At 33.8% G+C, this 19964-nt stretch overlaps 1 protein-coding gene across 2 annotated transcripts in view; it reads right to left on the bottom strand.

The window, feature by feature from the left end:
- Positions 1–19964, bottom strand: part of LOC133334376 (integrin alpha-PS1-like) — a 146391-nt gene that overhangs the window by 8494 nt on the left and 117933 nt on the right. For both annotated transcript variants that reach the window (XM_061542676.1, XM_061542683.1), the window contains 2 exons: positions 3853–3962; positions 2279–2412 (listed from right to left, as the gene is read on the bottom strand). In XM_061542676.1, the coding sequence (XP_061398660.1) occupies positions 2279–2412; positions 3853–3962 (244 nt within the window). The remainder of the gene's footprint in view (positions 1–2278; positions 2413–3852; positions 3963–19964) is intronic.

The raw sequence follows: 19964 nt of genomic DNA, 5'->3' as shown, positions 1-19964 counted from the left end.
AGAATTTCCAATGGAGCTAATGCTATCCAGAGCTGCAATCCTGCAGTCCGAGATATGTTATTCAATATTTTATAAAATAAGAAACGAAGCTTTTCTTCAGTAGACATTTGGTCCTTCGATCGATCAGCTCATTTCTGTATTGTTTTTTCTCAATCAAAATTCTGTGGACTTTTTTCCGACACATATGTTTTGTAGATCAAGCTATTCCGACCTATAATACGAAATATTTTATTCAATATTTCCTAAAATAAAAAACGAAGTTTCTCCTCAGTGGGCATTTGGTCCTTCGATTGATCAGCTCATTTGTGTATTGCGGTTCTCAATCAAATTCAAAACTCTGGGACATATTTTTTCTTACAATACGACATATTTTATTCAACATATGATAAAATAAGAAACGAAGCTTATCTTCTGTGATCATTTGGTCCTTCGACTGAACAGCTCATTTCAGTATTGCGTCTCTCAATCAAATTCAAAATATCTGGGACACTTTCTTCTTACAGATAAATTTTGTTTTTACTAAAAACAAAGCTATCCAGGCCTTTAATCCTAAAATACGAGATATTGTATTCAATATTTCCTAAAATAAGAAACGAAGCATTTCCTTACGATCTGAGGGTATTTAATTCTTCAAATACAAAGTTTTGGAGAAAGCAAAGGATGTAAAAGAATTTTCGATCGAGCTAAAGCCATCCAGACCTATCATCCTACAATACGAGATACTTGATTAATATTTCCTAAAATTAGAAACGAAGCTTATCTTTTGTGATCATTTGGTCCTTCGACCGAATAGCTCATTTCTGTATTGCGTCTTTCAATCAAATTTAAAATGCTAGGAGACTTTATTTTTACAGATAAGATCTTTAATCAGTTGCTCACGTTCTGAGGCTCTTTAAATCTGGAAATACAATATTTCGGATTGTAGATGAAGCTAAAGCTATCCAGACCTTTAATCCTAAAATACGAGATATTTTATTCAATATTTCTTAAAATAAGAAACGAAGCTTATCTTCTGTGATCATTTGGTCCTTCGACCGATTAGCTCACTTCGGTATTGCGTCTCTCAATCAAATTCAAAATTTTGGGTGGCTTTCTTCCTAAGGATAAGTTTTGTATTCAAGAAAAACAAGCATTTCCTTACGATCTGAGGGTCATAAAGTCTTCAAATACAAAGTTTTGGAAAAAGCAAAGGACGGAAAAGAATTTCCGATCGAGTTGAAGCTATCCAGAGCTGCAATCTTACAATATGTTGATGATTTTACAATAAATGTGAATTTGTATTACCGTTTTTAGTTTAATATTTTTTTTCTAATTAACTCCAAGACATTTAATAATGCCCTCAAAGTTTACTTCATTACCTCGAAGGGAAAGTTTCACTCCTTTGCATACTGACATACGGAGTGCCTAGCCCTATGGTAATTATTTTCTAGAATATACCTCTATAATCTGCTCTACCTAATGACTTTACAACATCAAGAGATACGTCTAAGAACATTTTGAACTTCATTTGAAAATATCTATAGTGAATGAACTGTCGAATTTACCCTTTTGAACCCATACTGCATTTCTATTAAGGTCCTTAAAATGTCGCAATTATCATTTAACGTTCTGATATCTCTTATTGAAATTGCCTTAAAAATCAATTGGTCACTTTGAAACACTGTAATATAATATTTAAGTAATTTACTTAAAAATGGTGCATACTTTTAGGAGAATTTTAGATACGTGGCTAACATATTTATTTCTGGAGAGAAGAATTTTGTTAATAATTATTTTACTTTAGTATAATCTAGGTATTAATGGACTATTTTTTGTTTATTTTTTCTTACGAAAATTCAAAAAAGTTCTCACGCTTTTCAAATTTCATAGCTTCACTAAAAGAAGCAGCAAGCCAAAAAACAATTTAATCTTCCAAAGATTTATTACACAAAAATCTGCTCTAAATCTACCGTAACTACTAATTATTACATAAATCGCCCCATCTTTTGTCAAATGATGTAACCTGGCCTACAATAAACACCATCTCCTCAATGGCCATTTAAAAATTATCCCACAGTTACTGCGAATACTATGGGAGATCATTAAAATGAATTTTATGTTGCCCCTTCCTTATCGGCTTTATTTTATCGCAAAAAAAGTAGCCGACCGACAAACCATAACATACAAATCTCAACAACAACCCGAGCAGAAATGTGTTAACAAAAATTAATAACTTAATTTATGTTTGGCTAAAGAAATAGAAAACCAAAAAAATACATAAAAAACCAACAATACAAACCTTTGCACAGTACGACCTTTACATGGCTCATAAACTTCATCATATGTCAGCTCGTTGGTCAGTACATAGCATAGACCTTGGCCATAACGATTATCGCGTACTTTGGTGATGTAGCGATGGGCGCACACCAAAACCTGGAAATTAGAAATAAAGGAGAATTAAAAAAATCAAATGTAAAATTCGGAATAAGTTTATTCATAAAGTTCATATAGATTTTATAATTTTTAGGAATCTATATAAAACTGAATTAAGGATAGATCTCTGAAAAATTTATGAAAATGGCCTTAGACCGAAATTCATAACCTTTAAGAACATGTTCATTAATAGCTTTCAGACAAAGTTGCATAAAAATAATGCAAATTTCATTAATATTATGAACTTAATTTTTTTTTTTGACATTCCAGAAAAAGCTCACAGAATAAGTGATTCGGAGAGAAACTATGTTAGTTTCGACATTTTGAGATAGAAAGGAAAATATGTTAATGTTTTTTTAAATAAAAATTAATTTATGATTTAAGAACAAAATTCCTAATAATTATGAACATGTTAATTGTTAAAATTTAGCGAATATATCGCATAAAAATGAGATTAAAATATCTTTCAAAGACTATAATTTTGAAAAGAGGATTAAGAAATAAATTCCCAATGTATAAGGAAATATTCATGGACTCCAGAAAATAAGTTACCCAGAGAGAAATCATGTTAAAGAGTTTGAAGGTTTATTGAGCATTTAAAAATAGGTTCTATGAACAAATATACAAATTACACAATCTTGACAATGAACAAAATGTTAAGAACAAAATTCTTAACATTTGGAAACTTATTCTTCATAAAATAAATTTATATTTCAACGATGTCAACACTTCAAAGACTATATTTTTGGAAAGAGAATTAAGAAATAAATTCCCAAAATATAAGAAAACATTCATAGACTTTGCATACAGGCTTTTAAAACATGTTCCTCAGAGAGAACCCATATTGAAGGGTTTGAAATAGGTTCTATGATAAAATGTCCTAATTGTATATTCTGGAAAATTATGTAAGTACAAAATTCGTAAAATTTTGAAAACTGTTCTTTAATATCTTTCAGGCAAAGATTTTTAAAATAAAGGCGTATATAATAAATATTATGAAATAAATATTTCTTTTAACGACTATCAGACTTTTTTCGGAGACTATATTTTAGGAACTTTTTCCTTACATTTAGGAATTTGCATTTTAAATGATTTCAAGTAGATGATTATAGAACAAATACGCCTTTCATAATTAGTATGAAATTAACATTGTTTTCCACGACATCAGTATATTTTCAAGAGTAACATTTTTGGTGGAAAGGATTATGAAATATTTTCCTAATATTCAAGAACTTTTTCATTAATAGGCTTAAAGGCTCATAAAATAAATACGTATTTCATTAATATTATGCAAATAAAATTTCTTTTCAAAGACTTTTTATTTTGAAAAAATTAAGGAAACACATTCCTAAAATATAATAACATGTTCTTGATTTTTAGGTCAATATTTCATAAAATGAATTACTAAAGGCTTAAAGAAATATTAAAATTACTACTTACCTTGCCACCCAATCCTTGACTCCGTACGGTGACACCCAGCCATTGATCCTCTTTGATTTCATCGTCTGAAGGTTCCATTAAAATCTCTTCATCGTCATCACTATCGTATGCTACACGATGATAATTACAAAATTACAGAGAGTAAGAGAGGCCGTCGAAAAAGCGGTAGTGAGAAGAGAAAAACAAAAAAATGATCAAATGTTAAAAATGATTGAATGCCATTTAAAATAAAGTAATGAGAGAGATAGACAGAGAGAGAGGGCGCTAACATTATTATGTTATGGTATTAAACATTTAACAGAGATGAGTTGTGTTTTTTTGTGTGTTGGAGTGGGGGTGTGGTTGTGTGGGAGATAATATTACAACATTTAACATCGAAAAATTATATATAAATTATTATACAAAAAATAAATAAAACATATTACAAAAATAATGATGATAAATTAAAATTTATGTAAATTAAAACCAAAAGAAAAATTTAGACAAATTTGTTTTTGAATAACATATTTTTAAATGGGATGTGGGGTTTGTTTTTTGGCTCGTGTGTTGGGGGATTTATGTTAAATTTACATGGGGTTTTATAATTATTCATGTGTGTTGGGGGTGTGGGGAAATGTAATTTTTTTGTGTAGGATATGTGTCATGTGGTGTGTGTATTTTCTATGTTGATTTTCTACAAAATGTGTATAGCGTATTAGGGTGTTACGAAGATTTTTTTCATTTTAAGCACGACTCGAAAGAGGAAAAACTGATTTAAAACTCATTCAAATGATCATCACCTTCACAGGCAAAATTCAAATAAATAAAAGATTTTAAATAATATAATAAAAAAATAGGTCTATAAAAATTATGGTTTTAATAAACATGAAGTATCAATTAACATTTTATTTAAAGAAAATTATATGTGATAATTTTAAATTAAAGTTAATTTTAATATGCTCTTTAATTTATTATTTTTTTTTTGTAAAATCTTTGCTTCGTAACACCCTAATGTTTATGTGTATAATTATTTTTTTTAATATACATATATTTTTTTTGTTTTGTAATTAGAACATCAATTTGTTACTTAGTGTGACATAAAAACATACATTTTCTTTTAATACAAAAATACTCAACTATATTCCTTGGACTAGTAGTTGAGTCAAACACTTAAGTTTTAATAGTTGGTTTCATTATATTTTTTATATATTACATACATACAAATTTTTATGTACATTGTACACAAAACAAACATACACTTATAACTAAATGTGCTGGTTTTTATTTGGGTTTAGTGCAAAATACTCAAGAGTGAATAAAAAAAAGAAGAGAAAACTATGAAATTAAAAGAAAAAAGTTAAATAAAATAAAAGTTCTTTAAAATTAGGTAATAGTTTAGAAAATGGTTCATAGAGATTATGTATTTGTTTAGGAATTTTTCTGTTAATGTTAAAAAAGTTTTAATTAGTATAGTTCGAATAAAAAGTAGACATCTTTTATATTCTTAAAAATGTTTTAAGAACAAAATTCGTAGGATTTAGGAACTTGTGCATTAATATTTTTTGATATAAGGTTTATAAAATAATTTCACACTTCATTAATATTTGAAAATGAAAATTCTTTCTACAAATATCAGACTTTTTTAAGATGTTTTAAGAACAAATTTCCTAGAATTAAGACAAAAGTTCATAAAGTAAAATTCCTTACATTTAGGAACTTGCTCAATAATAGATTTCGATCTAAGGTTTATAAATTGTAATTTTTTGGAAATAAATTCCTAAGATATACGAAAATGTGCATGGATTCCAGGGAAAAGGTTCATAAAAAGAATGAATATTTATTATATGTTTTTTTAATGACAATCTAATTGTTTTCGATGATAACATATTTTGTGAAAATGAATTAAGAAATAAATTCCTAAGATGAAAGAAATAGTTCATATTTTCAGGTAAAGATTAATTAAATTTACAACCTCATATTTTTAATTGTATTAGCGTAACTTTAGACAGTTCCTTACTTTAATGACTTGATTGTAAAAGGACTGTTCCGCTACTACATTTACTGACATGCTGGATTTACGAGAAGATTGGGCTTCGTGGGACTTGCATCGATTGTCTTTTGAAATCGATTTTTATAGCCATTTAAAGGCTGCTAAATTCGAGATAGCTGCCACGAAAAAAATTAAAATTGTGCTTGCTCAAGATCCGAAAAGTTACAAGCTCGGATTCCATACTAAAACAGGGCCAGCTGAGGGAAGATTGGTGTTAACATACGCTAATATTGTGCTATTGACACTTCAAGGACGCTTTGAAAGCACTGTGGAGAGAAGACTGAATGTGTACATGGAAATACTTCAAAACTACCTCAAGAAATGAGGACTTAAAAATCTCAATATTGATAATGCGTAACGCTGGTTTTCAAGAGCAAACCCACGAAGTCTACTGCGAAGAACATCCGAAAATATATCTCAACTATGAAAGTTGGATATGAATACATTTAAGTGTCAGATAGGTTGAAGTAGAACTTTGATTAATTCTGCACGATGTCGAAGGCCAAAAGATACCCAATGCTTCGAATCACTGTAGAAAGAAGGATGAATGCGTACACAAAAATACTTCATAACTACTTCACCAAATGGAGGACCCAAACTTTCAGATTAAAAATGTGTATCGCTGATTTTCAAGGATCTTTCCGAAAATATATCCCAAAATAAATATAAATGTCAGAGAGGGTGAAGTAGAACATCGAATTATTCTGTACGATAGATTCATTCGACTACTGTCGCCATGTGAATTATGTCCTGTCGAATGTCAAAAATATATCCCAGGCTTAGAAGCTCTGTGGAAGAAGGCTAAATGTGTACATGGAAACATTTCACAACTAATTCAACGTGTGGGGATTTAAGTCAACATCGAAAGATGCGTATAGCAAATCCCACAAAAATACATAGGTGATATAGAACATTGAATCAGTCTGCATGATAGATTCGACTTCTGTCGAAGGCCAAAAAATACTCAAGGCTTGGAAGCACTATGGAACGAAGGCTGAATGTGTAAATGTAAATACTTCGCAACTACTTCAACAAATGGAGAACTCAATATTGAAAAGTACGTATAGTTGTAATTACAAGCATACTTCAAAGAACTGCCGAAAATATATCCCAAGTGTAAAAATTGGAAATTAATGCATATAAGTGTCAGAGATGTTGAAGTTGAACTTTGAATCATTCTGTACGATAGATTCGACGACTGTCGAAGGCCAAAAAATACCAAAGGCTTGGAAGCACTGTGGAAAGAAGGCTGAATGTGTACACGGAAACAATTCACAGCTACTTCAACAACACATCCGATTTTTATTAATACCTTTGAAGACCTCTTTAACCTCCTCTCGCGACAATTTTCTCCATTGTGATGACTTCACTTGTTATCTCCCCAATAAATTGCATTTGTCATTGTCATTCTGACCCATATATGACACATTAGTGGACGACACATCAAAACAAGAAAAGAGAAAGCTTTATCAAAAAATGAGATTTTAATATAAAAAGGTTTACATGAATGGAATTAAATGCGTTAATGACAATAAAGCTCGGTCAGCCATTCACATTATTATGAAAGTATAACAAGATTACAAACAAAATATGAGAACAATAAAAAACAACAACAATTTTCTAATTATGACCTGCTGTTTCGGAAAACCAGAAAAATGAAAAACACGCCGGTCTCTTAATAGACTCCCTAGCTAACAGTAGCCAATGGCGTTTGCTGCCGACACTTAGTGGAGTTAGATTCAGGTTAAACAATTGGAAAAAAGGGGGAGGGAGGCAGAGTGATCGTAGAAAAATTACTCTCTGACACATGCTGGGTACTTCGTGCAGTACTTTAGCTTGCAACATTCAACAGATAATAAGTCAATGGAGATAGCCCCTAGAGCGAAGAAATTTTAAGAGGTTGATGGAGAGAGAGAGGGAGAGAAGAGCGAAATTCATAAATTGAGGTAGTAGGAAAGAAATAGTATCGATCATTGTTCTATATATACAATGCGAGAGCTAGCACCCAACTGCAACCTGACCCGGTATCAAAGTATTAAATTCTCCCCATACCTCGGAACATTGTAATGTAATTTAACGGAATGGAAAATCAATCCATTGATTGATCAAACGATCGATGGATTGATTCGTTGACGACAATACAACAACACACGACAATAATCTCATGGCTGGCATCTATCTATCCAACGATCGTTCATTGATGGCCGTTTGACTTGAACGAAAACGACGACAGTGATCATATTGCTGATAGAAGAAACCAGTCAGGCAGTCAGTCCGTCAGTGAGCAACAAAACTCTGTCGTTACAATTGATTTTTAAACGATCAAATGTTGTTGTAGGAAAACAGACTTTTGTTCCATTTGATTAAATTTTTTTTACTTGTAACATAGTGTGTCTGGCTAAGTAAGCGTTTAACTGCATTTTATTTACGATAAGCAGCCATATAGTGTACATATGTGATATTTGAGATATGATTGTATGTAGATGGGCTAACTAACTGAAGGTGAAAAAAATTGGTTTAGATTGTCTGGGCTTGAAGTTTCTTTGTGAAATCAATGTTGCCCCGGGGAGAAATTGACTTTGGTGTTGTAGGAAAATCATTATGGTTGAAAATTACCATAAAGGTGTAAAGACTGTTAAAATAACGAGGGGAAGTGCAATAATGAGGGAGAATTTTCTGTAATCTTCTTGAAGACTATTTTTGAAATATTTGAGATATATTTTTAAAGAATATTTAATAACGACTTTTTCGTTAGGGGTCACTGATGAGATCATTATTATAAAAACTGTTTATATGTGACATACGTGGGCCACCTAAAAGAGGATTGCTGATATCATACGCTGATGAAGTGTTATTGACATTGCGGGGACGCTTTGGAAGCACTGTGGAATGAAGACTGAATGTGTACATGAAAATAGTTTACAAGTACGTTAACGAATGGGGACTTTGGGGACATTGGAAAAAGTGTATCGGTGTTTTCGAGAGCAAAACCCTAAGTCTACTGCGAAGAGCTTCAGAAAATACATCCCATCCATGAAAATTGAAATTGAGTGAAAATTTAAATAAATCTGCACGATAGATTCGATTCTGTCAGTCATCATGTGGATTATTTGCTGTCGAAGCCAAAGATACCCAAGGCTTCGAAGCACTATGGAAAGAAGACTGAATGTGTACATGGAAATACTTCACAACTACTACAACAAATGGGGACTTTGGGGACATTGGAAAATGTGTATCGGCAGTTTTTAAAGACAACCCCAAGACTACTGCGAAGAGATTTCGAAAATACATTAATGAAAGATAGAATTGAATGCAACTTTGAATAAATCTGCATGATAGATTCGATTCTGTCAGTCACCATGTGGATTATTTACTGTCGAAGACAAAAAATACCCAGGTCTTCTAAGCACTGTGGAACGAAAACTGAATGTGTACATGGAAATACTTCATAACTACTTCAACAAATGGGGTATTTGGGGACATTGGAGATACTTGAAAGAGGATTGAGGTTGTTTTTCAAAAACTGTGGAAAGAAGGCTGAATGTGTACATGGAAATACTTCATAATTACTGCAACAAATTGGGGACTCAAACTCAACACTGAAAAACTTTGACGACTTTGAATCATTCAGCATGATAGACTCTTCTTCTGCCACCATGTGGATCATTTGACAAAAATATAGCTAATGCTAAAAGTTCTGTGGAGAGAAGATTGAATGTGTACATGGAAATACTTCACAACTACTTCAACAAGTGGTGATTTTGGGGACATTGCAGGATTGTGCTTTGGAGGTTTTCAAGAACAAATTTCACAAGTCTACTGCTTCCGAAAATATATCCCAATTATAAATAATGAAATGAATGGATAGGAGTGTCTGACAGGATGACACTCATATCCTATGTTTCAACTTTTGTCGCCATTATGGATTCTGTGCTATCGATTTTTGCATTCCATAAGCTTTGAAACACTGTGGAAAGAAGGCTGAATGTGTACATGGAAATATGTCAACAAATGTGGACAACAAAAATTGTGTTTATATTTTTGAAATTCGTGTCAAGAAAAAACCCTACATTACTGCAAAGAGCTTTCGAAAATACATCCTAAGTATAAACCTTTGAAATTAATCCATAGGAGTGTCAGATAGAATCAATATCATAGCAATATCCCGCACGAATGATGCGACTTCTATAGGACAATACATGGAGTTGCCAACAGTCGGAATTCACTGACATTTCCTACAGGGAACTTCATGCCATGTGAGCTTCCCGCCTGCTTCTTGCAGCATTGCTGAAGTTGCTAGACAAAGAAATCCTGTGCGATGGTATCGCCTTTTTGTTTTTTTAATTCATGGAAAGATATTGAATGCACCCAAAATTAACTTCTTGATCGATTGACCCCTCTTAATATCCCATGAGGGTAACTGAAAAAAACTCTTAATGATCTCCAACAAATAGCAAATCAATTGACTGACTGCAAGTAATCAGCATGTAAATGCAGCATGAAAATGCACATGTGTAATCCCCCACCCCTCATCTTCGAAGTAAAGGTAAAAGTGTTGAGAAATGATCTATGGTTAAACGATTTGCCGGTTAAAATTAGCTCAAGGCCTAACATTAGCTGGGTTACCATGAACTTTAAAGTAAAGCGAAAAATAGTTTTTAGAAAATATTATAATTTTTGGTTTTCTAAAGGAGATAAGAAAAAATATTTTTTTTCGTGGAATAATGGAATCTGAGTGCCATAAAGTGTGGGTCTTTTTGTCCACACAAAAATGTATTTATCGCAGATATTTTCCTGTCAAGATCTCAGTTTTGTGTGTTCACTAACTAGAGGTAGTTGTTGTCAAGTTTATTTAAAAATTTCACACATTTGATTGGAATTTTTTTCTGCAAAATTTTGCATTAAAAAAGAAGTGAAAGCTTTGCTCCTTTGGTGATTGGTTGCCCGTTGTTGTCAAGCTCCTCCGGTATGCCCACACTAAATATTCAGGTTTTCTTTTCCTCACATCCTAGACTGAATGCGACCAGCATATTGACGACGACATACATACATCATTTGCGAATTTATGAAAATGTTTTTCTCTACGTAGGAAAAAATTTTAAATTTTTATGTAAAAAAAATTTGAACAGTTGTTATGATCGTAACTGGCATTGCTCACCTACCCCGTTCCAAGTAATTTAGTGTAAAAACGCAATCAGAAGTCATATTTTTATTGAATTTGCGATCGATGGAGGTTGAGGCAGGCATCGGAGGCATTGCCTTGGAATTTCAGCGACTCATAAATACCAAAACTCACTCACACTCATATTTGACTTCGTTTGTAGAAGAGTTTTTTTTTTAAATTAGGTGGCGAAAGTTTCAAAATTTATGGGCTATGATTTTTGATTTCCAATTATCTGAGATGACACGTTAAGGACTGTACATATACATTAGAGTCCTTATGGTACTAATACGAATTTTGGCTACCAAAGTCTGCTGCGAAGATTTTTCGAAAGTACATCCTAACCATAAAAGTTGATAATGAATGCATTGATCGTGATGTAGAACTTAGAATCATCCTGCGTGATAGATTCGACTTATATATGGATTATATACTGTTGAAGGCCTACCAAGTGTACTTTGAAGAGATTCCGAAAATACATCCTACCTGCACAAGTTGGAAATGAACACATAGAAGTATTAGACAGAGATGCCTAGAGTACGTGGGTACCTATCTTGCGGTCTTATCGCACGGTATTGTAAACACCAGTTAATACCAAAAGGAGTAACTGGTGCTACATCAATTGCAGGTACCAATCGATCACACGTATTTGGACTTAATAACCTTCTTGGATTAGGAGCGGAGCCCATCTAAAACTCCAGCCTTTCTATGGGTTGTTATGCAACTCCACACCGAGCCGAAGCTCTACCCGCGATTTAGCTATAAATTACAGTAATTTATAAAATATTTTTATTACTCCAAATTTAATATGTGGAAATGATGAAAATTCTTCTACATTGCGGCACATAATAGGGTCATGATCTTTTACAGAAAAATATTTTATATGCCAAATTTCCGCCTTTTTGGACAAAAGAAGCAAATTACTTAAAAGAAGTTCGTCCACAACAATGCCATTAAAGCGAGGGACACACAATTCCCGCCAAACACTAATGAAGCATGAACTTTGGCTGCTCCACAAAAAAGGAGGAATTTCGTAATCTCAAACATATGCACTTGAAATTACCAAGACAGCTCGATACGAGAATCGAAAAGAATGGCTTCGAACAAAAATTTAAAACGACATTTGGTGGAAGTTCATAAACATAAAAAAATTCTACGCAACCCAAGTCATCATTCCAAAGCATAAAATGAGCTGAACTTTACACAAGTCAAGCTACGCACATTCATCAATTCCCCCATATTTTTAAACGAAACTACTCACACAGTTCCAATTCCATTCCTCAGCTCTGGAGGAAAGATGACACCCAACCACCAGCAAATAGCCTACCAAAAAGAAAGACGTGGCTCAATGCAATTTAAATCCAAGCATAAACAGAACACAAAATCAAGAAACGAACGGAGAAAAAATATATAGGCTTCGTAATCAGCCGGCCGGCAAACTTCGTGACAGATTAGGAGTGAGGAGCAGTATGCAAGTCATCTTTTGACGCAGAGTCATTCAGTAAACGAACGAGCAACCGGCTTAATAACTTTGCTCTGAATACCACACGATTTATTTTTCTTCCACATCTTCTTCTTATTTTTTCTTCCTACCTCTTCTTCGTCGTCATTGCCTTTAAAAACTTTGGTCTGGTCTTGGTTGACTTCTTCATTGCTGTTGTTGCTGATGCTTTTATTATTGTTGTTGCAAGTTGTTTGGCATTGTTCGCACTTTAGTTGTTTTTATTGTTCAATGTTAAGGCAACAAAAATGCGTTTAACTTTTTGCAACAGTTCAAGAAAAAAGAGTTATGAGGGCTCCTCCTTCCGACTCTTCTTCCCCTACCCAGAGACAACAAAAAACAGAGTCCCATAAACTAACCGAAAGACATGTCATACGATGACGAGGCGAATGATGATTTTGTGGCCCATATGTATGGTAATACGAGTAGGATTTTTTTTTGGATGGATGGAGGTGGATTTTGAGGCACCCTATAACGATGAGCTCAGAGATTTTATATGAAAAGGCTATTTTTGAGTCGATAAAGAGCTGGGAAAAGAATCGATAGACCAAAATTTCCCAGGCATTAACATGAATTTCACCAATCAATTCTACTGCGAAAAGCTTCCGAAAATAGATCGAAACATCTAAAAAGTTGGTAATGAATCCATAGGAGTATTAGACCGAATGAAGTATCTTGCAATTATGCTGCATGTAAGTTGGAAATGAATGCATTGGATTGTCAGAGAAGGTGATGTAGAACTTGGAATCATCATGCGCGATATATTCGACTCATATATGGATTATATGCTGTCGAAGACCACTAATATGGATTTCGCCTACCAAGCATACTGTGAAGAGCTTCCGAAAGACACATCCTAACCGTAAAACTTGAAAATGAATGCATAGGAGTATCGGATCGGATAAAGTATCCGATAGATTTGACTTTCACCGTCATATGGATTATATGCTGTCGAAAGTCACTAATAAGAATTCGCCTTCCTAGTCTAGAGATTCCGAAAATACATAGGAGTATCAGATAGTTTAAAGTATCTTGGAATTATCCGGCTCGATAGATACCACTTTCACCGCCTTATGTCTACTGCGAAGAGCTTCTGAAGATATATCCTAACCATAAAAGTTCATAATGAATGAATTGGAGTGTCAGACAGCTTCATATAGAACTTAGAATCATCCTGCACGATAAATTCGACTTCTGTATGGATTATATGCTGTCGAAGGTCTATCAAGTCTATTTCGAAGAGCTTCCGAAAATACACTCTACCTGTCCAAGTTGCTAATTAATGCATAGGAGTATTCGACAGTTATGCTTCGAGTACGTGGGTATCTACCTTGCGGTCTTACACCACGGTCTAGTAAACACCAGTTAATAAAAAGCGTCAACCAACGGCCCCACACCAAAATACTGGTACCAATCGATCACACATATTTGAACTTAATCCCAACTAAAACTCCCGGTTGCAATGCAACTGCAAACCGAGCCGAAGCTCTATTCGCGATTTAACTATAAATCACCTCCAACACGATGCTCCCCGAAGAGCCAACACCAATTGCAAGGCTAAATCCGCAGACCTAGTGATCCTGACACCGTGCTAACGAAACCTTCGGTCTGGTTCATAGTTAAAGCTATTAAAAGTAGAACCACGAACAGTTCGAGACTGGTCACCCACAGACTATAGGCTCTCCTCAGCTTCAGCCAAGACTACTACCATTAGAACTAATATTTGCAGGCTCTTTACAATGAAACAATTGCTGAAAGAGGATAAAGAGCAAAAGTGGCCACCAACATCTTAGGATGGTATGAAATATATTGGAATTATATTTATGTGCTTGGGGGAACATTTTTTTCAGTTTTCATTCATTTTTTCATTTTTTTTGAAACTCAGAAAATGAAGAGATTCGCTGACGATGGAGAAAAAGGTTTCCGAATAAAAAAGCTGAAATAAAGGAAGCAAAGAGGATACCAGATTAACCTAATTCAAAAAGGTCTAGATGAACGATTGCATGGATCAAAAGGAACTAGGCGCACTAGAGTAAAAAATGAACCACTGAAGAAAAAGTAACTAAAGAACCAGACCTAGTTCCGATCGTTCCATAACAGTTTGTTCCGGAACTACAACACTCTCACTAAAAATGTATTTTAGTTAAATCGACAACCACTTCTCTATTTTAGTTAAATTAATCTCAAGCCATGAACTATACCCATTTGCTTTGCGTAGCGTGCTATTCGTTAAAACATGTTATACGCTCTCTTTCACGCATGATCACTTCGGCGACATTTAAAAGCGATATGATCACTTATTTTTAGTGTTATTGCGCTCTCTTTCGAAGTCATTCATTCCCATTCTTAGTTTTTTTTGAGAATTGTTGGAAATATACAAATGTGTTTTTTGTTGTGGTTGTTAAGCTCTCCATGGAAGGTCGATCGGTCGTACCATAATTCCATTTTATTTATTGCAAAAAAAGAGCGAAGCCTTCAGGGCACAACAAAAAAAGGGATTAAGCTATAGCAATTTAATTTTAAATTGAAAATAGCATTCGTTTTTGTTTTCTTTAAAGGCTTTGCTTCCCCTTTTCAATAATTTTCCACAATTCGAATCCTTTCACTTTTTTGTTGTTGGTGGTTCTTCTTAAATTATCACGTTTTTGATTTTTTGGGAGTTCGGCAAAGCCGGTTCGAATGCTGCAAATTTACAATTAATGTTTAACCTTCATACTTCATTTTGGTAAAAATACTGCTGCCACAAATCTGTGCCACTCTGTTGCACTTGCAAGAAGTGCCGTGGCTACATATTTACACTTTGCTTGCAATTCAATTAATTCTTTTTATGCATATCAAATTTAATGGTTATTGCAGAAAATCCAATAACAACAACAACAACTACGAAACTGCAATTCAATAAAATCCACTTGATGTTTGGCACATAAAATGCTGTCACTACCGTTTGTTGTGGAGTTTTGTTTTTCAGATTTTTCGTATTCACAGAAAAAAATGGCGGCAAAACTGCTCAACATACAAATTAAGACACTTTGCAGAATATGCAAAATAGCAATAAACCCCCTTGCCTCCCTTCTCAATTCGAAATAAATCATTTTTGTTTTAATAGCTCCAATCGCCAAACGCTTTCAATGTGTTGCCCACAATTTGCAAACACTGTTGACAATTTTTTGCATTTTGTTTATTTTCTTCTATGGTCCCAGGTCCCCCATATTTAAACAATTTCATTTTTTTGTATAGCAATTGTTTTTCCAATTCTATTCTCAGAGCTGCTGGTGTTTTGTTGGTCTCAATATTTTTTTCTACAGCTACTTCTAAGTCCGTCCATTTTGCGGTTGTCATCTACGTTTCTTTTTTTGCTGCCTTTGTTTCTCATTCTCTTCTGCGTTTCGTTTTTTCTATTAGCTTTTCTGAAAAACACGTGCTTAACATTCGTTATCATGGCTTATAAAATCTAATTCAAATATATTTGCATTGTGGTCGCAGGGTTGCCAAATGGAAATATTTGGTAGAAGTCAAAGGAGGAGGTTGGAGATCAGAAATTCTGAAATAAATGATATACATATTTGCTTGCTGCAAAGTCTTCTGGAAGTAAAAAAAAACTCTTTAGTAGGGTTTGGCAATCTCGTTCCTGATGCGTTTCGTTCATTTTCGGTTCACTGCTCAAAAGGAACTAGGTCATTCATTTAGTTCTAGTGGGAAATCTGCAGAGACCTAACCGAGTTCTACAATTCTATTTTCCACAGAGAATATTTTCAAAAAGAAAAAATGTTCAGTCGTTGGTATGGATATTCCGAAGAAAACGAGGAATATTTTCCCGCAGAATCGGATAAAAACAATTTCGTTAGAAAAAATGTTCGGTTCTCAGTCTCTGAGTATCGATATTTTTCTATGGAATAAAATTCCCCAGTCAGTATGATCGAGTTTTTCTATGGCAGAAAAAAAAATACAATGATTTTCGATTATGATTATATGCCGTTGAAGAAAAGCTTCCGAAAATACATCCTACTTTTAAAAATTGAAAATTAATCCATTGAAGCTTCAAACAGGATGATGTACGAGTTAGAATCATCCTGTATAATAGATTCGACTTCTTCGCTGTCTATATGCTTTCTAAGGCCATCTTCGTCTACTGCGAAGAGCTTCTGAAAAGACATTCCAACTATAAAAATTGAAAATGGAATTATATGGATTATATGCTGTCGAAGTCCACTAATACGAATATCGCCCACTAAGTCAACTGCGAAGAACTTCCGAAAATACATTTCAACTATAAAAAATTTATTGTGTGAAGTAGGAGTAGGATGAACGGGGAGATGTAGTGAACAATTGTATTAGAATGAACTAGTTGAACGAGAACCAAAATGAACTAATATGACCTACTAAGTCTACTGCCAAGAGCTTCAGAAAAAAAATCCTAACTATAATAATTGGAAATGAATGCATAGGAGTATCAAAAGGTATCTTGAAATTATGCTGCACAATTGATTGGGATTCCATCGTCATATGGATTCTGTGCTGTCAAAGGCTACTAATACAAATCTACTGCGAACAGCTTCCGAAAATACATTCTAATTGTAAAAATTAAAAAAATCAGTCTATATACAGTTAAAGAACACGAAAGCATCTTGCCGTTAATTAGTTCATTGAACGAAAATATGACGAAGAATCCACAGGAACTAGGTGAACGAGAGCAAAAAGGAACGTCTGGAGCAATATGAACTATATGGACTAAAGAACCGATCTATGAACGTGAACGAGAGCAAAAAGTATTGTCTGAAGCAACATGAACTAGATGGACTAAAGAACCCATCTATGAAATAGTTTATTCCGAAACTGCACAGATCTATTACATAAAAAATATTTCCATATATTCTAGCATTTCCTTCGCATAGCATTATATAAAAAAATATTAACCTGGAAATCCGGCTAAGTTCCTTAAAAAGAAGTTAAACTTGCATCAAAAGAAAAATTGACACTTAATTTAAATAATACGAACATTGAACTAGTACAAATACCTAAACTATTCTTTAGCAAAAAATCTGATAAAATAAGAAGAGGAATAGCGTATTGTACCTGAAATCTACCTCGAAAAATTCATGCCAAATGTCGTTTGGAGCAACAGGAACTAAATGAACGAACAAAACTAGTTCATATCGTTACTTTTGCAGAATAGTTCATTTGAACTAGTTGCTTCCGAAACAGGGCAGATCCATTGTATAGAAAAAGCAAGCAATACATTAAATGGAAAAACTTCATATCATATGGATGAATGGTACTAAATGGACGAAAGAACCCAACTTAGTACCGATCGTTCCTTTTGCGGAATAGTTGCTTTCAACTAGTTGATTCGGGAAGATGCTAACTCTTTTGACCTTGAAGTTTAGAGTGCTGATATTGGTAAAGAAACAGAAGAAGTTTAATTGGTTTTTATCCAAATAATTTCTCCTAAATCTCCTGGCAACTCTATTAGTATTCTTATGAAATTCCTATGGTCAAGGGGGAGGTGAGAGCGTAAAAACACGTATGGCATGCAATGTGAGTACATCCAGCATAGCGGAAAAAATACAAATGTTTTGTTTTTGTGGCGAACATGTTCAAAACGTCATGTGCTTCGTCGTTAACTCGACGCTTCGTTCTATAACGAAAAAAAACAAATGTTCTATTATTTTTCTGATACGAATCGTTTGTCGTTTTATTTCACTTTGCTAGCCCAGAAGCGACAAACTGTTGAATTGCTGGTTGGTGCTAGTGATTCGGCTGCTGGTTGGCGGTTGTTGCAGAACGTGAACTCGAAATTCTGGCGTTTGTTGTGCCTTGTCACTGGCATTTTCCATGTTTTTTTTTTGCATATGCGAAAGTTGGAATATTTTTTTATTGTGTTCAAATTCAAATAGTTTTGCATGGTTTTTCATAACAATTTTCTTCGTTGTCTTTTCAATTTTGCACTTTGTGCTAAACACATTTGCAATGCGGATCGCTGCATCGTCGTGATATTCAAATGTAATGGACTAGAGGGAGAGTATTAGGGGAGTTATGTGAAATATTACAAGAGTTAAAAGGCTTTTCTAATTTCCCATGTACGACTTGTTCGATTAATATAAGTTATCGGTTCGATATTTTCCGTTCACAAAAAGAACTAGTTCATTTAGTTCTATGGTTACTTTTAGGTCAATCATTCTTGGGTACAAGTCAGTTAGTTCGATCAGTGAGCTGAAAGAACTAGATGAACGATGGGATCAAAAGGAACTAGGTGAATGAGTGCTTTAAGGAACAATTGGAGCAAAAGGAACTAATAAACCTAGTACCGACCGTTCCTTTTGTGAAATAATTTTTTTTGACACAAAAAAAATTAAATAATGGATTCACTTTATCTCATTCCACCCTTTTATATTTAACAAGTCTATAAAAAATTCTCTTAACAAGTGAAGTTGATCACGGCCTTAAAACATGTGTGAGTACCAGCCAGAGTTCTCTTATTTGGGGGACTCTGGTGGGGTTGATGGGTGGATTCTGATGTTAAAACATTTATGGCTCGAATGTTTTTGCTGGCGCAGCACTGCAATGAGAGTCTCACATTGTTGTTTTTTCCGACTTGTTTACTCTGCACACACAACCTAGACTTATGTCGGGCTGTCTGTCCGTTCGGCTGTGCCATTCATGTGCGCATTTAAATTGGAAATTTATGAACTGCATTTTTTGTTGTTGTTTACACACTCAGACATACATACACAATGCGGCGATTGTGGTGAATCCTTAACACGATTTTTGTTCAGAACATTAAGAAGAACAAAAAACTGCTGAATGACCGAAACATTTGGGGTTTTTTTATTTTGACAATAAAGGGCAAAAGTGTGGAGATTTTTTTCAAGTCCAAATTTTTAGACAAAGAAATGGAGGACATATTTGGAAAAAGTTTGGAATTAGAAGAATTTTTGAAGAAATAATTGATGGTGATGGAAATTTTCTTCTTATAGATGTTGCCGATAAATTTAAGAGATCCTTCACTAAGTATATATATTGAGAAATTCCATCCAGCGGTATTGAAATGATGATATTAATTGGTGATTGAGTAGAGTCGGTTTGATCTGTCGGAGGAATTCCTGATTAAAAAATTGTGTTATAAAAAAAGTTGTGGTTCAGATAATATTAAACCCAAAATATTACTAACGAGAGAAATCAGATATCACTGAAGTCGCTATTAAACAACATATTCAACAATATGATTAGAAGAGGAAAATATCCGGATTGTTTAACGATCCATAGGGTGATGTCGGTACCTAAGAAAGCTAATTTGTTTATTTCAGACACGTTGCTGTGTTATCGATAAAGTATTAGAGAAGATGATTTACCAGCAAAAGCTAAGGTCGCCGGTATATTATTTAGCATTTTCAAAAAATATGATTGGAAGAGGAAAATATCCC

Source organism: Musca vetustissima, unplaced genomic scaffold (assembly GCF_032173495.1).
Source record: "Musca vetustissima isolate MV318-11 ecotype Yass unplaced genomic scaffold, APGP_CSIRO_Mvet_v1 utg1798, whole genome shotgun sequence".
Taxonomy (NCBI): Eukaryota; Metazoa; Arthropoda; class Insecta; order Diptera; family Muscidae; genus Musca; species Musca vetustissima.
The sequence above is the reverse complement of the archived record's forward strand: the minus strand, read 5'-3'. Positions and strand labels throughout refer to the sequence as shown.